At 43.8% G+C, this 20,478-nt stretch overlaps 1 protein-coding gene across 1 annotated transcript in view; it reads left to right on the top strand.

The window, feature by feature from the left end:
* Positions 1 to 17,767, top strand: part of TDRD7 (tudor domain containing 7) — a 94,526-nt gene extending 76,759 nt beyond the window's left edge. The window contains exons 14-17 of the mRNA XM_069962119.1: positions 491 to 601; positions 8,885 to 9,366; positions 15,718 to 15,878; positions 17,250 to 17,767. Coding sequence (XP_069818220.1) covers positions 491 to 601; positions 8,885 to 9,366; positions 15,718 to 15,878; positions 17,250 to 17,470 — 975 coding nt within the window. The 3' untranslated portion in view covers positions 17,471 to 17,767. The remainder of the gene's footprint in view (positions 1 to 490; positions 602 to 8,884; positions 9,367 to 15,717; positions 15,879 to 17,249) is intronic.
* Positions 17,768 to 20,478: the final 2,711 nt, after the last annotated feature.

The raw sequence follows: 20,478 nt of genomic DNA on the forward strand, positions 1-20,478 counted from the left end.
GCAGAGGAGCCCTGTCTCTGCTCACCAGTGTCCTGCACAATGTGCCTGGCTCAGCTCTGCCCCTTATATCCTCTTACCAAAAAATGACAGCCCTGCTGCAGGGAGGGGATACAGACCACTGGGAGGATGATTCACATGTCACATCATCTCCGTGGCCTCTCTTCCTTATCAGCGGCTGCATATTCTGCAGGAAGTGGTGTATTCTTAACTGTCTGACAAAGTGCTCTGTGCTGCCTTCTCTGTCCATGTAAGGAACTGTCCAGAGCAGTAGCAAATCCCCATAGGAAATCTCTCCTGCTCTCCACACTGGAAAGGATACACCACTTCCTGCAGGACATAAAGAAGCTTATAAGTACTGGAATTTTTAATAGAATTAAATTACAAAACTCTGGCATCAGTTAATTTTGAAAGAATTTTGTTTTGTTTCTTTAACTCTAGCATGCGTCTGACAGTTTTAACCTGTTTTTTAATGGATATTTTTTGTCTTTAGGCCACAAGATGCTGCCTTGCTGATCTTCCACTTAACATTGGCATGTGGACACCCGATGCTGTTTTGTGGCTTCGAAACACAGTTTTAAACTGTCCTGAATGTAGTATCAAGGTAACTATCATCCAAAGCATTCCATATTCATGTGTAATCTTTCCTGAATCTAAGCATTATATATGATTTCCTTATTTTCTAATGGGCATGTTCTTCTCACTGTAAGTGTACCTTCACACGTACCGGATTCGCAGCGGGTCTCGCGCTGCGAGTTTGCAGCGAATTTCACTGCGAGTCCTGGTACAGTGAAGTTAAATGGGTTTTCATTCCGCTGCGGGTATGTGACGCCATTTAACTTTACTGTACCAGGATTTGCAGTGGATTTTGCTGCAAACTGGCATCGTGAAATCCTCTGCGAATCTGGTACGTGAGAAGGCACCCTAAGGGTCTGTCCACACGTACTGACTCCAGCGTAAATCTCACTGCGAGTCTGTCAGGTCCTGGCAGGTCCCTTTCACTACATACTCGCAGCGGTCTGAACGACCGCTGCGTGTATGTAAATCTGCCGGCCCCTTAACCACTGATTGGCTGGGCGGGAGAGCAGGACAGGTAATGTATATACAGACACAGTGAGGCGGGAGCCGAAGGGGTTAAGGGGCCGGCAGAATTACATACACGCAGCGGTGGTTCAGACCTGACAGACTTGCAGCGTAAATCTTGCTGCGAGTCTATGTGTGGACAGACCCTAAAGCTGGATTCATCACACATGTAAGTTCTGCATGCCTGGTATACATCAGTAAGCTGACAAAAAGGTGTATACTGCTAGAAATCGAAGGAATATCAAAGGCTTTATCTTAGTAACATACTGACACCACTGTAGCTTTTGTCATACAGTTTTGTCTTTTTTTTTTTTATTGAAAATGATTAATAAATAATAGCATTGCATACCTGACGCAAACCATAGGGAGAAATAAAAATGTCTATTCTTTAGGAGGAGAGCGGAGGCGTGCGAGCCCTCCCATTCAAACACTTTGAAGGCAGGATTTGGCACCAATTCCGTGGTGTGAACGGGGCCTAAAAGGAGCCAACCGGCATGGCTGTGCTGTTATGATTCCCTGCAGCACAGTATTGATGTGCTGTGCAGCACATGGAGCATATCAGCTGTAGCTGTAGCTTTTCAAAGGGGAAAAAGATGTATTATGCCTCAAAGGTCGGCAGCAACAACAACAACTAATCTTGGCGGGGAGCTTGTAGTGTCAGCGTGTAGTGCAGGGATGACAGACAGACCCATTAGTGGCCGCTCTGCCTGTCAATCATCCCCACAGAGCTCTCTGTCAGGCAGAGAGCTGTCACAAGCGGCTCCTCGCCCAGATGACTGGTTGCCGCCCCTCTTCCGGCCTCACAAGGCATAATAAAACCTCTTTTTCCTCTGTAAAGCTACTGCCGCAGGCTGGTATGCTCTGTGAGCTGCACAGTAGATCTATAGTATGCTGCTGGGAACCATAACGGCACAATCATGCTGACTGGTTCCCTTTTAAACATGTGAATACTTTCAAGTTAATGTAAGAAACTGTTGGTCAGCTGTATAGATAAGGTGACTTGTATATGAGCATTTAGTGAATTACCTGGTTATTGGCTGCTGTTAACCTTTTTGTTATGTTATATGAAAAATAAGTTTCAATAAAAAGTTTGAACCTGAAAAGGTATACTGCAGCAAGGCCATTCACTTTAATTGTCCAAACAGATTACTAGTGCGTCCTACCACATGAAAGGATACATTCCAATCATTCGCATACCTTTTTACACATGGTGTGAACCCTGCCTAACTGCAACCTGCTTACACAACATATGTCAGTTGTATGGGGATTTTTTTTTTTTCTGGAATCTGTAGCGTGGACTTCTAACAGAATCTTCAATGCATATATGTCCATCTCCAATGTGTGTAAAGAAACCATAGAAAGTTTTTAACTCTGTACCTTTTAGTTTGCTTTACAATGCTTTTTGTTTTCTTTGAGTGATAGGCATGGACTTAACCCCTTAAGGACAGAGCCTGAAATGGCCTTAATGACAGAGACAAATTTTATGAATATGACCAGTGTCACTTTAGTCATTAATACCTTCGGGATGCTTTTACCTATCCGGCTGATTCTGAGATTGTTTTCTCGTGACATGTTGTACTTTACATTTCTGGTAAATTGGAGTCGATACTCATAACAAATCTTTATGAAAAAAAACCAAATAATGTGAAAAAATGTGAAAAAATGCATTTTTCCAACTTTGAAACTTTTTTGCGTATACAGAAAGTGGTTATACCACATAAATTATATATTAAATAGCATTAGCAACATGTCTACTTTATGTTGGCGGCATTTATTAAACTATCTTTCATTTTTTTTAGACGATAGGAAGCTTAAAACATTAGCAGCAAATTTCCAAATTTTCAGTAAAATTTCAAAATCAGATATTTTTAGGGACCTGTTCAGGTTTAAAGTGTATTTGAGGGGCCTGTATGTTAGCCCCACAAAGCACCCCATTTCAGAAACTGCACCCCCCAAACTCTGCAAAAGCACATCCAGAAAGTGTTTTAACCCTTTAGGGGAGTCACAGAAATAAAAGCGAAGTGTGTAAGGAATTTGAAAATTTTAATTTTCTGTGCAGAGATTTTATTGTAATCCAATATTTTTCATAATTATAAACCTATTACCAGAGAAATGCACCCCAATAATTATTGCCCCGTTTCTGCAGTTTATAGAAATACCCCATATGTGACCCTATTGCGCTATTTGACGCAACCACAAGCCTCAGATATAAGGGAGCGCCTAGTGAATTTCAACGCCTCCGTTATATTTGGTCATTTTTGACTGTACCACTTCAGGTTGGCAGAGGCTCTGGGGTGTCAAAACCTAAAAAACACCCCTAAAGGGACACCATTTAGAAAACTACACCCCTCAAGGAATGTAACAAGGGGTGCGGTGAGCATCTGGACCCCACAGGTGCTTCACAGATTTTCCGAACAATATGGCGTGAAAAAAGAAAAATTTATTTTTTACACTAAAACGTTGTTCTAGCCTTCAATTTTTCATTTTCTTAAAGGGATAAGAGGCAAAAAAAGACAAAAAATGTGTAGCGCAGTTTCTCCCGAGTACAGAAATACCCCACATGTGGCGATAAAGTGCCAAGCGGGTGCAGGACGAGCCTCCAAAGGGAAGGAGCGCCAATTGGCTTTTGGAAGCTGAATTTCACTGAAAAGGATTTCAAGGGCCATGTCGCATTTACAGAGCCCTCGTGCTGCCAAGACACTGGAAACCCCCCACAAGTGATTCCATTCTGGAAACTACACCCCTCAAGGAATCTAACAAGGGGTGCAGTGAGCATATGGACCCCACTGGTGACGGGCACAAATGTGAAACAATGTGACGTGAAAGGGAAAAATTTCATTTTTTCACTTTCATGGCACAAATGTGCCCGTCATCAAGGGGTTCATATCCTCACTGCACCCCTTGTTAGATTCCTTGAGGGGTGCAGTTTCCAGAATGGGGTCACTTGTGGGGGGTTTCCACTGTCCTGGCAGCACGAGGGCTCTGTAAATGCGACATGGCGTTCATCATCCATTCTAGCCAAATCCAACCTCCAAAATCCAAATGGCGCTCCTTCCCTTCGGAGGCTTGCCCTGCGCCCACATGACGCTTTATGTCTACATGTGGGGTATTTACGGACTCGGGGGAAATTGCTCTACATATATTGTGTGTTTTTTTCTCTTTTAACCCCTTGTGAAAATGATAAATTCAAGGCTAAACCAACATTATAGTGTAAAAAATGTAATATTTCATTTTCACGCCACATTGTTCCACATTTGTGCCCGTCACCAGTGGGGTCCATATGCTCACTACACCCCTTGTTACATTCCTTGAGGGGTGTAGTTTCCATAATGGGGTCACTTGTGGGGGGTTTCAACTGTCTTGGCAACACAGAGGCCTTTTGAATGCAACATGGCCCCTCAAAATCCATTCCATCCAAATCCAGCCTTCAAAAACGAAATGGCGCTCCTTCCCTTCGGAGGCTTGCCCTGCGCCCACATGGCGCTTTATGTCCACATGTGGGGTATTTACGGACTCGGGGGAAATTGCGCTACACATTTTGTTTTTTTTCTCCTCTTTTAACCCCTTGTGAAAATGATATATTCAAGGCTAAACCAACATTATAGTGTAAAAAATGTAATATTTCATTTTCACGCCACATTGTTCCACATTTGTGTCCGTCACCAGTGGGGTCCATATGCTCACTACACCCCTTGTTACATTCCTTGAGGGGTGCAGTTTCCATAATGGGGTCACTTGTGGGGGGTTTCAACTGTCTTGGCAACACAGGGGCCTTTTGAATGCAACATGGCCCCTCGAAATCCATTCCATCCAAATCCAGCCTTCAAAAACCAAATGGCGCTTCTTCCCTTCGGAGGCTCACCCTGCACCCGCATGGCGCTTTATGTCCACATGTGGGGTATTTCCGTACTCAGGGGAAATTGCTCTACACATTAAATGTTTTTTTTTATCTTTTAACCCCTTGTGAAAATGAAAAAACATGACAAGATTAATAATTTAGAGTAAAAATTTTACAAAAATTACACTAAATGTTGGTCTAGCCTTGATTTTTTTCCATTTCCACAAGGGGTTAAAAAAGAAAATGAACACAAAACGTGTAGGGTAGTGTCCCCTGAGTACGAAAATACCCCACATGTGGGCATAATGTGCCATATGGGCACAGGGCAAGTCACCAAAGGGACAGAGCGCCATTTAGAGGCTGGAATGGAGGATGGAGGCCATGTCGCAATTACAAAGCTCCTGTGCTGCCAGGACAGTAGAAACCCCCGACAAGTGACCCTATTCTGGAAACTACACCCCATAAGGAATCTAACAAGGGGTGCAGTGAGCATATGGACCCCACTGGTGACGGGCACTTACGTAGAACATGTGCCGAGAAAATAAAAAATACAATTTTTTTTCATTTTCACGTCCCAAATGTGGCCGTCACCAGGGGGCCATATCCCCGCTGCCCCCCTTCTTAGATTCCTTATGGGGGTGTAGTTTCCAGAATGGGGTCACTTGTGGGGGGTTTCTACTGTCCTGGCCGCACAGAGGCTTTGTAATTGCATCATGGCTTCCTCTAATGGGAATGGTGGCCATACCTATTTAGCTGGGGAAAAGGGACAATTCTAATTTATTTGGGGGTATTAGGCCAATTATTAGTTTATAAGGTTGGAAATGACAGGTGTCCATCAAATTCAACCTGTGTTGATCAAGAGGAAGGCAAAAACCCCTCGTGAGGCAGACGACAGTAGCCTCATCACTGGGGAAAAATTCCTTCCTGACTCCATAATGGCGATCAGAATAATCCCTGGATCAACGTGACCCCTGAAATAGGAATAAGGGACAGAATTTAGATAATGTAGAACCCCAGTGACGTGTGGTACGCCTTGGAGCGATCCTGTATGCAGAGGCCGGGGGGATCAGGACAGGTGTCACACTGGTAAATGGTGTCCTTCCTGATCCCCCTGTTACGCCACACTCTGCACTTCTTCTGGGGTCTCCCGTTCTCCAGTGTGGGGGATGTCACCTGGAAAATGTTGTCCTGGTGCGATACGGGGTCCTTCATATCCAGAAGCGCTGGGTCCGCTCCATGGCTGCTAAATATTAGGGCTCTATTACTACTTCTGATATGTTCGGATCGTGCCGCAAGCTACAGGGCAGCGAGGGACCGGAAGAGGGGGGCGCTGGTATAAAAGTTATGGTGGTGACCTTTATCCAGCAGTGGGAAGATCAGTTCCCGGACGATCTCCCCACTAACTCCGAGGATGGGGGGGGGGGGCATCTGGGGGCTGGATTCGGGTGTCCCTTCCTACATACACTCTAAGGGTACGTGCACACTGCGGAATCGCGACAGATAACCCTTCGTGCATTCCGCAGTTGGCACCCACCGGCGGACTGATGCAGGCGCACGTCTCCACACGTGTCATCGACTCCATTCTATGCACGGGCGGATTCCGCTCTCCGTCCAACGTGTTCATTCTTTGGATGGACGACGGATTCCGCCCGTGCATAGAATGGAGTCTATGACACGGGTGGAGACATGCGCCCGCATCAGTCCGCCGGTGGGTGCCAGCTGCGGAATGCACAAAGGGTTATCCTTCGCCATTCCGCAGTTTGCACGTACCCGAAATCTGTAAGTGTACCCTGAGGTACTGTCACAGAGTGTGTAGAATTTCACACCATGCCGTCATCTCTTATTGGGACGGTACTGGCGGAAAAGACGTGTCTGGGGGGCAGCGTACGCTACGCTACCCCCAGACACGTCACTGGATGATGAGGATGAATGGAGGAAAGAAGGATCCCCCCATTCATCCTCACTGGCTGTTTTGGTGTCGGAGGCAATAATAACGTATCCCTCTGACGCCGAAAACACCCTGGGGGCCATCTTTATACGGGGACTAGTATATGGGGTATGTAGTGGTGTAGTGTCAAACTTTATTCAATGTAGTGTGGTGTAATGTAGTGTTTTTTACGTGTTTTTTTACAGTAAGTATAAAAAAAAAACCTACGCCAAAAATGGTGTTGCTGATAAATGCCGCACTTATGTTCGGCACTTATAAGCAGATCGTGGCAGTAGAATATAGAAAAAAAACACCCTATAGAAAAAAAACACCCTACGCCAAAAAGGAGGAGTTGCTGATTAGCAGCGCACTTTCGTGCGATGCTGATCAACACTCAGCGGCGATAGGGTGCGGAAAATAGAAAAAAAAAAATTTGGGAAAAAAAAATAATTTTTTTTTATATTCTGAATATCCCTGTAGCTGCTGATAAGTGTATTACACATATCAGCCGCTAGGGGGCAGCAGAGCGCAAAATCCGGAAAATGACGAGGCTGGAGCCGAAAATAGCCGAAAGAAGACGACGAGGACCGCCGGAAAGACCCGAAGACCGAACGGAATGACGGAGGACGCCGCGAACCCGGAAGACGCCGATCAGGAGCCCGGGACAGGTGAGTAATGTACAAATACCTGCTCTGGACCCCTCGGCTACCTAGCTGAGGGGTCCAGGGCAGGTATTTACTATTTTGTGGGACTCTGATCGCCGTGCCACCGGCCCGATCGCCGTGAACGGCCGGCCGGCCGTTCACGGCGATCGGGCCGGTGGCACGGCGATCAACATTACTTTTTACAGTAATGGCGGTCGGTGCCGTCCTCGGACAGCACCGACCGCCATTTTTTTTCCGGGTCATCGGGTCACCGATGACCCGGAAAGGTTCCGATCGCCGCTATTGGCTGATCTGAATTGATCAGCCTATAGCAGCGATCGTAAGCACGGGGGGTGTTAACCACCCCCCGTGCCGAGAAGCTATGATGGCCTGCTATGATTTATAGCAGGCCATCTTCCCCGACCGCTGTGTGTGAACACGCAGCGATCGGGGAAACATCGGGCGTAAATTTACGCCCTGATGCGCTAAGTACCATGGCGCCAGGGCGTAAGTTTACGCCCGATGTCGTTAAGGGGTTAAGCAATGCTGTTGTGCAGGTTAACATCCAGTCAGTAATGACCAACGTTAGGCTGGGTTCACACTGCGTTTTTGCAATCCGTTTTTTGAAAAAAACAGATTGCAAAAACGGATTCATTTGTGTGCATCAGTTTTGATCCGTTTTCCCATTGACTTCCATTATAAAAAAACTGATCAAAACGGATCAGTTTTTTTAACGGACACAAAAACGTTGCTGACATTATTTTTTTTTGTCCGTTAAAAAAAACAGATCTGTTAAACGTATGCTAAAAAGCAGTGTGAACCCAGCCTTAGACAGCTCTTCGATGTCTGTTATTTAAGTGTTTAAATGTTGTGATCATTAGCGATTTGTGCCATTTAAATAGTTTTGTACAGTCGGCACCACAATAATATGATTGCGTTGTGCTGATGGCTTGTCACAGTAGCCTGAGGTCTCAGTGTCTGCCATGACCACTATACTGACTGAGCCTGCCATAGGCAGTCTGTCAGTAGGGCGCTGATTGATTTTATATGTGCACTGAATGGTTGCTTAGAACTATCACCTAAATGAGCTAAAATAGTATTAACAAAAGTTTCCAGTACTTATCAGCTGCTGCATGCCCTGCAGGAAGGCGTGTATTCTTTCCAGTATGACACAGTGCTCTCTACCGCCACCTCTGCCAACTTCCTGCAGGGCATACAGCAGCTAAGTACTTTTTTTTTTTTTTTTTTTTTAATACAAACCTGTATAATTTTCTGACAACAGTTGGTTTAAATGTTTTTTTCCCCTGAGTCACTGAGGGTGACACAACACCAGGTTGGATTCTTCTGACCTGCTGTTAGTTTCCTTTTAATGCTTACTATTTTGTCCTTTCACAGGTAGTGAAGATAGACGACGCAAGAAGCATGGTGTCAGTTTATCTCTTTACATCAAGGGCCTCTCTTGATCCTGAACGTAGCATCAATCGCCAGATCACCAGTGAAGAGTTGTGGAAACAGCAGAAGAACCTATTGGCCACTATTGCACCAAATACGGTGAAATGCAAAGGAGATGCTGGGACACAAGCAGTAGTGTCCCGAAAAGATCAAAGTTACGTAACAAAGAAACCTGTCGTAGAACAAGTCACCACAGGCCCTTCCTTAGATGTGCCACCACCCCTACCTCTGCCTAGGTCTGGTGAGCACATTGATGTCTTCGTTTCTGTGGCCTGCCATCCTGGCCATTTTGTCTTCCAGCCCTGGCAAGAATTGCACAAGTTAGAAGTACTTATGGAGGAAATGCTTTTACACTACAGCACTACTGAGGAGAAGCAGACTGAGATAGAGAAAAACAAACTCTATGCTGCAAAGGTGGATAACAAGTAAGTATTGTTTGAATGCATTTATGTAAGTTGCTATTATGAGGCATCTTAAAGCATCAAAACAATTGCTTGGGAAATAAATAAGTTAAAGGGGTTATCCAGGCTTAGAAAAACATGGCTGCTTTCTACCAGAAATGGCACCACCCAGTTCAGGTGGGGTTTTGCTGCTCAGTTCCAGATGAAATGTAATACCAAAGTAGAATCCAAGCAAATATTTATTCCATTGTGGCAATAGCAATGTTTCAACCCTAAGGTTGTGACTGCTATGATGTATTAACCCCTTAGGGACCAAGCCTATTTGAACAGGCTCATTTTTCAAAATCTGACCTGTCTCACTTTATGCGCTTATAGCTCAGTGATGCTTTAACGTAGGCTAGCGATTCTGAAATTGTTTTTTCGTCACAAATAGCACTTTGTGTTAGTGGAAAAATTTGGTCACTATCTTTTGTGTTTTTTGTGAAAAACATAAAAATATCATGAAAAATTACAAAAATTTGCACTTTGAAATTCTCTGCTTCTTAAAAAAGAAAGTAGTATCACATAAATTAGTTACTAGGTCACATTACCAATATGTCCTTTTTATTCTGGCTTCATTTCGTAAACATATTTTACTTTACTTGGGTGTTATGGGGCTTAGAAATGTATCAGCAAATTATCAAGTTTTCATGAAATTTCCAAAACTGATTTTTTTACGGACCAGTTCTTTTTTTTAAGTTGATTTAGGAGGCTTGTATACTGGAAACCCCCATAAGTGACCCCATTTTGGAAACTAGACACCTTAAAGAATTAATCTAGGGGTATAATGAGCATTTTAACCCTACAGGGCAGGGGTCCTCAAACTACGGCCCGCAGGGGCGTATGCGGCCCCCCCAAGGCTTTTTATCCGGCCCCCGACGCACTTCCACACCGCTGTCTATCCCTGCCCTTGCCCCGCATCCACACCGCCGCCGGCGGTCAGTCGCCGGAGGGATCCCCCAGCAGGTGCCGCAACGTCATCACTGCCCCTGCCGGAGGATCCCTCAGAGATCATTTCCAGGTTACATCCGGGGCGGGGGGGCGGTGGTCCGTGCGGCGCCGAGGAGGCAGGCTGCAGGGCAGACATCTCGCACTGCTCTGGGATCTCCGGTCCGTTGCACCGCCCTCCTGGGGGGGGGGGGGAGATATGTGCAACGAACCGCAGATCTCGGAGCAGTGTGAGATGTCTGCCCTGCAGCCTGCCTCCTCGGCGCCGCACGGACCACCGACCCCCCCGCCCCGGATGTAACCTGGAAATGATCTCTGAGGGATCCTGCGGTAGGGGCAGTGATGACGTCGCGGTACCTGCTGGGGGATCCCTCCTGCGACTGACCGGCTGAAGAGGAGAGAAGGGGCCAGGAGAGATGAAGACAGTATTAGGTGAGTATAATTATTATTATTTTTTGTAGCAATGCAGTGGGACATTATAACTATATGGGGGGACTTTGCAGGGGGACAATATAACTATATGGGGGACATTGCAGGGGGATAATATAACGATATGGGGACATTGCAGGGGAACATTATTACTATATGGGGGACATTGCAGGGGGACATTATTACTATATAGAGAGCACAACAGGGAGCATTATTACTATATGAGGGACAATGCAGGGACACATTATTAGTATATGGAGGACAATGCAGGGGACATTATTACTATATGGGGGCACAGCAGGTGATCCTACATACAGGGGGTAACCCACATACCTGCTTGAGTGCTGAAGTAGGGGGAGTTAAAAGTGGGGTGAGGGGGCTGGTTGAGGGTGTGAAGGGGGAGTTGGGGGGCTGGTTGAGGGTGTGAAGGGGGAGTAAGGGGGCTGGTTGAGGGGATGAAGGGGGAGTGAGGGGAGGCTGGTCGAGGGGGGAGTGAGGGGTTGAGTGGGGGCTGGGTGAGGGGGGGAGAGAAAGGGGGATGCTTTTACTTTGGGGGGGGGGCATTTTGCACTGGGATTTGATTATAGTTTGTATTTTTACAGTCCGGCCCTCCGATGATCTTAGGGACAGTGAAATGGCCCCCTGTAAGAAAAGTTTGGGGACCCCTGCTACAGGGGATGGAGGAAAGTATTCACAATTAGGCCGGAAAAAAAATGGAAAATAGAAATTTTCAAATAATATGTTTTTTCAGATTAAAGTATCTCATTTTCACAAGCAACAGGAGAGAAAAATCACCCCAAAATTTGTAACACAGGTTTTCCTGAGTACAAAGGTTTCCCATATGTGGGCGTAAACCACTGTATGGGCACACAGCGGGGCTCAGAAGGGAAGGAGCGACAATTAGCATTTTCAGTGCATATTTTGCTGTTCAAGTTTTCAGGCGCCAGGTGCGTTTGCAGAGCCCCTGTAGTGCCAGCGAAGTGAACCCCCCCTAAAGTCACCCCATTTTGGAAAGTGCTCCCCTCAAAGAATTCATCTTGGGGTGTGGTGACCATTTTGACCCCACAGGTATTAGAGGAAAGTATTTAAAATTAGAAAAAAAAATGAAAAACTCAAATTTTTCCAATAATATGTTCGTTTAGTTTGAAATTTCTCAAGGAACATGAGAGAATCCGCACCTCAAAATTTGCAACGCAGGTTCTCCTGAGTACAAAGGTACCCTATATGTGGGCATGAACCACTGTATGGGCACACAGCCAGGCTCAGAAGGAAGGGAGCGCCAATTAGCATTTTCAGTGCAGATTTTGCTGTAGAAGTTTCTGAGCGCCAGGTGCGTTTGCAGAGCCCCTATAGTGCCAGTGGAGGGGACCCCCCCCCCAGAAAAAAAAAAATTCACCCCATTTTGGAAAGTGCACCCCTCAAAGAATTCATCTTGGTATGCGGTGAGCATTTTGACCCCACAGGTATTACAGGAAAGTATTCAAAATTAGACAGTAAAAATGAAAAACTAGAATTTTTCCAATATGTTCGTTTAGTTTGAAATTTCTCAATTTCACAAGGAACAGGAGAGAAAAGGCAGCCCAAAATCTGTAACTCAGGTTCTCCTGAGTACAATGGTACCCCATGTGTGGGCATAAACCACTGTATGGGCACACAGCGGGGCTCAGAAGGGAAGGAGTGCCAATTAGCATTTGCAGTGCAGATTTTTCTGAAGAATTTTCCGCAGAAAGAGAAACCACCCCCAAAAGTCACCCCACTTTGGAAAGTGCACCCCTCAAAGAAGTCATCTTGGGGTGTGGTGAGCATTTTGACCCCACAGGTATTTGAGGAAAGTATTCAAAACTTGACAGTAAAAATGAAAAACTAGAATTTTTCCAATAATATGTTTAGTTTGAAATTTCTCAACTTCACAAGGTATGGGAGAGAACGCACCCCAAAATCTGTAACTCGGGTTCTCCTAAGTACAACGGTACCCCATATGTGGGCATAAACCACTATATGTGCACACAGCAGGGCTCAGAAGGAAAGGAGTGTCATTTTGCTGGCGCAAAACCGCAGCTAGTATCTGTTATTAGAATAGCGTAGTTGCTAAGAAAAAATTTTTAAAATGAGATTACAGGTAATCTGGGGTGGTGACGGGCAACCTGGGAGTGTTTACTTGCTATCTGGGGTGGTGACGGGCAATCTGGGGTGGTACGGGCAGTCTGTGGCAGTCTGGGGTGGTTTACGGGCAATCTGGGGGGGTGTTACTGGTTATCTTGGGGTGTTTACTGGCTGTCTGGGGAGGTAACAGACAATCTGGGGGTGTTTACTGGCTGTCTGGGGTGGTGACGGGCAATCTGGGGGGGGGGGGGGGTCACAGGCAAACTGGGATGGTAATGGGCAACCTGGGGGAGGAGTGACGGGCAATCTGGGGTGGTTACGGGCAATCTGGGGATGTTTACTGGTTATCTAGGGGTGTTTACTGGCTATCTGGGGGTGTTTACTGGCTATCAGGGGGGGGGGGTCACAGGCAAACTGGGGTGGTGATGGGCAATCTGGGGGAGGAGTGACGGGCAATCTGGGGTGGTTACGGGCAATCTGGGGTGGTTACGGGCAATTTGGGGTGGTTACGGGCAATCTGGGGCAATCTGTAGTGACAGCTGCATTGAAGTGCTTTGTACTGCACGTCCCTGGTGTCTAGTGGGACAGATCTCCCCCCCGGGGGGGGGGGGGATCCGTTCTTCTGCCCGTGCCGGGCCTCAGTGTCGGAATGACGCTGATCCCGGCTCGGCAATAGATTACAATGATCTTTGCTGTGTATATACACAGCATTGATCTCTATGAGAGATCAGTGCTTTGTATATACAAGTCCCCCAGGGGGGCTTCTAGTTTATGTAAAAAAAAAGTAAAAAAGTGTTTTTATTAATAAAAAATCCCCTCCCCTAATAAAAGTCCAAATCACCCCCCTTTTCCCATTTTATAAATATAAACTAACAAATAAATAAACATATTTGGTATCGCCGTGCACGTAATCGCCCGAACTATTCATTATATCACATTCCTGATCTCGCACGGTTAACGGTGTCAGCGCAAAAAAATTCCAAAGTGCAAAATTGCGCATTTTTGGTCGCATCAAATCCAGAAAAAAATGTAATAAAAAGCGATCAAAAAGTCGTATTTGCGCAAACATGACAGCTGCATCCGATTACCGGATTCAGCCGTTCCCTGGTGTCTAGTGGCGGAGATCGCTCCCCCGGGATGTTATCCCGGAGGAGCGATCTACGTTTCTGAAGCCGGCCGGGGACCGCTCCAAGATGGCGCCGTCCCCGACTCGGCACTCGTTTACTTCCGGCTGCTGCAGCCGGAAGTAAACGAGTGCCTATCTCATGGATCTCTGCAGCATATCTATGCTGCAGAGATCTCTATGAGAGATCAAAGCACTTACACTAGAAGCCCCCCTAGGGGACTTCTAGTATAAGTGTAAAAGTTAAAAAAAAAAGTGTAGTTAATAGTAAAAATCCCCTCCCCTAATAAAAGTCTGAATCACCCCCCTTTTCCCAGGTTATAAATAAAAGTAAATAAATAAATAAACAAACATGTTTGCTATCGCCGCGTGCGTAATCGCCCGAACTATTAATTAATCACATTCCTGATCTCGCACGGTAAACGGCGTCAGCGCAAAAAAATCCCAAAGTGCAAAATTGCGCATTTTTGGTCGCATCAAATCCAGAAAAATTGTAATAAAAAGCGAGCAAAAAGTCGTATATGCGCAATCAAGGTACCGATAGAAAGATCACATCATGGCGCAAAAAATTACACCTCACACAGCCCCATAGACCAAAGGATAAAAGAGCTATAAGCCTGGGAATGGAGCGGTTTTAAGTGACGTATATTTGTTGACAATGGTTTAAATTTTTTACAGGCCATCAGATACAATAAGTTATACATGTTACATATCGTTTTAATCGTAACGACGTGAGGAACATATATAACAAGTCAGTTTTACCCCAGGGCGAATGGCGTAAAAACACATTTCCCCCAAATAAACAAAATGCTTTTTTTTTTTCAATTTCACCACGCTTTGAATTTTTTTCTGGTTTCGCAGTGTACTTTATGCAAAAATTCAGCCTGTCATTGCAAAGTACAATTAGTGACGCAAAAAATAAGGGCTCATGTGGGTTTCTAGGTGGAAAAATGCAAGTGCTATGGCCTTTGATGCACAAGGAGGAAAAAACTAAAATGCAAAAATCGAAATTAGCTCTGTCCTTAAGGGGTTAAACATAAAATGGAAAAAGCAAAAGTGCAAAAACGAAAATTGGCTTTGACCTTAAGGGGTTAAAGACTTTTTTTTTTTTCCATTTATACCACCTACTGGATACTGTTACCTTTTGCTTGGATTCTACATTGGTTGTCTCATTAGGACACTGGGAATAGTAACTGACTGCATCCTCATTTAGAGATTAAAGGGGTTGTCAAGTATTAGGAAAAATTTACTTCCAAAAGCAGCACCACAGATGTCCTTGTGTGTGGTATTAAAGCTAGACTCCATTCACTTCAGTGAAACTGAGCTGCATTACCACACAAATTGAGGACAACAGTGGTACTATTTCTAATCCTGATTAACCCCTAAAAGCATAACACAATTCCTACAGCTAGTTCTTTGTAAACTCTCTCTACCCTGGAGAAGAGCTAAGGATCCTGAACTAGTGATTCACCTCTGCTAACTATGAATTATCTAATAGCTTATGTGAAAATGGGTTTTTCAATCTGGACAACTCTTTAGAGTCACGGTTATTAAAAATATCTTTTGACATGCCAGGAGTTATTGATCACTGCAGGACTCGCTGCTCAGCATGAGGAGATCTAGCCGGGAGAGAGTGCGGCGGCCGTGCCATCCACTTCCTGGCTGCTCACTAAACTTTTGTACTAATTGCAAAATAAACTCGAATTCACCATTTTTTTTTGTTTGTTTTCCAGATGGTACAGGGTTCTTTTGAAAGGAATCCTTACAAATGGTCTTGTATCTGTGTATGAGCTTGACTTTGGCCGACATGAACTTATTAATTCCCGGCAAGTTCAGCCTCTGATTGATAAATTCAGACAGTTACCATTTCAGGCCATAACAAGTCAGTTAGCAGGTACGTAGCTGAAATTGCTCTGAAATTGCATTCCAATATGCAATACTCTGTATTGTCCGATTATAAATTCTATTCAATTTGTGCAGCTGCATTGATGTCTAGGCTGACCCTGTGTAACCTGTAGCCAGGTAGTGTTTTTTTTTTTTTTTTCCCCCCTCTGCCCCCTAGGGCACATCTTCCTCTCACATTTTGGGGAGAGACAGGTCAGGAAAGCCAGCATACGAAGCAAAAGTAATTCAGCAATTGTTCGATTTAATAATTCAGGCTTTATTTAATGTAAATCCATGAAATGCAATCAAGATGCGATCGCTCACATTTTGCCAGACACATTTCTGCCAATGTCATTAAACCCTTAAACGCTGCATGTAAAAGTCCCCCAGGGGACTTAAGTTAAAAAAAATAAACTTTTTAAATATATGGCACAGCACCTCGCGCAATAAATGTTAAAATCACCCTCCGTTTCCCATTATATAAATAAAACTTATATATTAACAGATCGGACAATTACGCACACTACTGTATATAACAATACAAGGGTAAAAATGCCAGTATTGTGTTCTTTTTTTTTTAATCTAAAATGATCACAATGTCTGATCTACACAGAAATGAAACAAAGAAAAAAAAAACTAGAGATCATGGCCCAAAAGACATCCCATACTGTCCCTCAGGTGAAAAAATAAAACAGTTATGAGCCACAATAGGGCCATTTTAATCATAATTATTTGCTGCAAAAAAAAGTTTCAGTGCAAAAGAAAAAAAAAACTAAAAATAAAGCTATATAAACTTTCATATTCCTTGTGTTCTGATACTTGGGGTTCTGTCATATATTTTATGGTACATTAAGAGGGGCCATCACAATATACCGTTGTTCCTGAAAAAAAAAACAAGCCCTTACATGGCCCTGTAAATGGAGAAATAAAGGGGAGGAGGGAAAAAATGAAAATTGGCGCAGTCATTTATGCCATTTTGCAAGAGAGTCCAGCAGCATCCACGGTTCAATTTCCAAACCTTTATTGGTGTCCAAGTCACATAAATACGACGTTTCGACCTCTGCTGAGGTCTTTGTCAAGTATACAAAGACCTCAGCAGAGGTCGAAACGTCGTATTTATGTGACTTGGACACCAATAAAGGTTTGGAAATTGAACCGTGGATGCTGCTGGACTCTCTTGCATGATCTGACTATACCCACTGGGGGTACGTGGGTGATCCAGCGTGCATTCAGCTAAGAATAATTAAAGGCATCGAAAGGGACGATTGGTGCTGCAGGACCTACACAAATTGTACTGCATTTATGCCATTTTGGTCTGGGTGATAAAATAGTGAAAAATAACTGAGGATATTGCTGTAAACATATTGAATTTTTTCACTAGGCGTCAAGTGTGACCAGTGGTCTGAGGAAGCTGCGATTGTGTTTAGAAACCACGTGGAAAAGAAGCCTCTTGTGGCCCTTATACAAGAGATTCATGAAAGCACTAACCCATGGGATCGGAAAGTTGTTGCCTACATTGTGGACACCGCATTACCAGATGCTGATATTTGGATTCATGACCTCATGTCAGAATACCTTGTTGAGCTTTCCAAAACTGACTAATGTGTTTTCTTTCTAGTCTGCCACAGACCTTTAAGCAGCAATAACTGATACCCATTTAGAAATGTTTTAAGAAGTTAACTTGTTCACTACTGTTCGGAATTGATAAACGTTACAAAGTTTGAATAACTTAAATTTGTTTTCTGTGAAAGATATTTAACAGAGTAATTTTGTTTACATTGTTTAAAGGAGTTGATTTTCTGAAAATTTGCACATTGTTTAATAATGTAGCTGTAAAAAGTTGAAATATAATGCAGATTGTAACATTTATTTAACAATAAAAAGCCACTAAGTGCTTAACGTTGTAAAGTCTGGCTATTTAATTCACCACAATTCACAAATAATTGTGTTGTAAAATATCCATATTTAGCCAATTTTTAGCCCTTTGCTTTTCTGTCTTTATTATGTAACTGCAGGGCTGGGTTTTTTCCATGGTTATAACAGCGATTGCATTTTTCCCCTATAATTTTGCTATAGTAAAACAGATTTTTGCCTTCTTAGTTTAGCAGAGAACAGATGTGCCAAGGAGTATAATCTTATTGATTATAAATAAAGCATATTCAAATCCAGTTAAAATATGAGTTGAGCTGTTTCAGGAGCTTTGAAATACCGAACTCAGAACAGAGAGCTCATCTGCCTGCTCCATCTACTGCCACAGCCACTTTCTTTTGGATTTTAATAAAATGAAAGGTATCCTTGATTTGATCTTAGCTAAGATGATCACTCAGTAGAAGGCTGGCCAGCAAACAACCAGATAAACTCTCTGTTCAGTGAACAGAATATCCTGCAGTTTGCCATGTACAGTATAGATAATAGCTGTAACACTATAAATAGGTGAACATGAAAAACCAAGTTTATTAAAATGCTTTACACAAAACACACATGCATTTCCATTAAGAATGCCCTCAAAGATGTCTGCAGGCAGCGCCTAGTAAGCTTTTTTGTTAGTGTTACAGACTTGGTTCTCTAAGCAAAGCTGGTCTTGGAATGTTTAAAAAAAAAAACCTATGGGGCAGATTTATCAAACTGGTGTAAAGTAGAATTGTCTTAGTTGCCCCTAGCAACTAGTTTCCACTTTTTATACCTCACAGATTCTTTGAAAAATAAAAGGTGGAAACTGATTGCTAGGGGCAACTAAAGGCCCTATTACACTGAACGATTATCATCGGCCATCACTGCCGATAATCGTCCCGTGTAATAGAAGGCTGTCACTTGTCTTTCAACATCTTGAAAGACAAACGACTGTGATAACAGCGATATCCTGCCATTACCCCGTGGAATAGAAGCGGCAGCAGCAGACCGCCACTATCCTCTGTCATCAGGGAAGGTTTAAAGTTCCTATTGACAGTGGACTAGTGCTCAGTAGTGGATACAATGTGTTGATGTCCTTCCTAAAATAGAAGGTAAATTGTGCACTTCTCTGCAGTAAGTAGCTTTACTGTAATACATTAATGAGATTTACCATGCTTTAGTGATTCTTACATAACTATTAAGTCAGCATTGCTAACCTGTTTGACATTTCCTGGCAGAAGTCCATATAGAAAAAGATCCTGGTAAAGCTCATAGGATTAATAAAGACACCAGTTAAACTGCCTAACATCTATTAGTAGTAAATGGGATGGACAATCTTGGTGCCACCATTTTATCAGGTATTATGTTAGATTTAGCAGTTACTTTGTACCTAGCTTATAAAAAAAAAAAAAAAAAAAACCTCCTAATCCTCACCTACAAAAAACACTTTTAGGGTGCCTTTACACGTACAGTATTGCAGCAGATTTCACACTGCGATTTCCTGAGCGAAATCCACTGTAATACTCTGTAGTGTCATGTCCTATGAATCTACCTTCTTACAGCAGATTTTTATTTGCAAAAATGTAGCCTCTGTCGCCGGGCTAATAAGTCACCAGTCCGCCCTCCTGCCTGCTTCTCCAACTCCCTGACGTCCCGCTCAGCCAATCAACGGCTGTGACAGGACAGCGCACTGATTGGGCGAGCAGGACACCAGGGAGCCGGTGAAGCAGGCCTTATTAGCCTGGCAGCTGGTGGGTTAAGGGAAAAGGGGCTACATTCTTGCAGAAGAATTAAAATCCCCTGCGAGAATGTAGATTCATAGGAAATAAAACTATAGAGTATCGCTTCAGAACTCTCAGCATGAAATCTGCAGTAATGCTGTACATGTGAAGACACCCTTATGGTTGAAGAACTAACAGACTATTTTGAAGTTTTGATGAGACTGCAGCAACAAAATTAAAAAGCTCCCCAGATTTCTTAAATTTTGTTCACACCTTTTTTATTTTGACACCACAAGTTATAAAAGATGTAAACGCATTATAATATGTTCACATACTGTATCTTGTGTTCGTTTTTGGAGCCACTTGTCCGCTTGAGAATGCACCTACTTTACATCAGTAGTTTTTTAGTTGATTTTGAGTGGACTTGCACAACGTGTTTTGAAGTGTTTTTTTTTTTTTTTTTTTTTTTTTTTTTTTAAATCAAGAAACAGGAGTGCAACTGAAACAGAGTATAATATACCTATCGTTTTGGTGTTTTACGCAAAGGGAATCACACGCCACGTCCCTACCCGAGGTGCTGACAGTGTACTGTAGGTATCCGGCTCCTTGTGAGCACATGGTACCTTTTGTCAGTGCATCCATGGAGTAGAATTTTTACAGTCTTGGGTCCTGTACTGTAATGAAGAGTCAATGAGGAGTAATGGTTTGGTATTTGTGCTGCAGTTAAGCACACCTCTCCAATACTTCTTCCTCCCTCCTTGCCATGAATATTTTAAGCTGGCCGGCCTCCTGCTCACTCCGGTCATTATTGCGGTGTGTCTATGCGCCGCTGCTGAAAAGTGCCATGCGCAGTCTTTACAGTTTCTCCCAGGGCACAAGCTTCCTTTAGTCACTGTTCACACAGGCGCCATAGACCGAAAGAGTGGCACAGGCGCATTGAGTATCTCAACTGAGGGCAGTGGCTTCAGGTCGTCAACAAGCCTGTATATGAACAGTGTC

This window comes from Dendropsophus ebraccatus, chromosome 3 (genome assembly GCF_027789765.1).
Source record: "Dendropsophus ebraccatus isolate aDenEbr1 chromosome 3, aDenEbr1.pat, whole genome shotgun sequence".
NCBI lineage: Eukaryota > Metazoa > Chordata > Amphibia > Anura > Hylidae > Dendropsophus > Dendropsophus ebraccatus.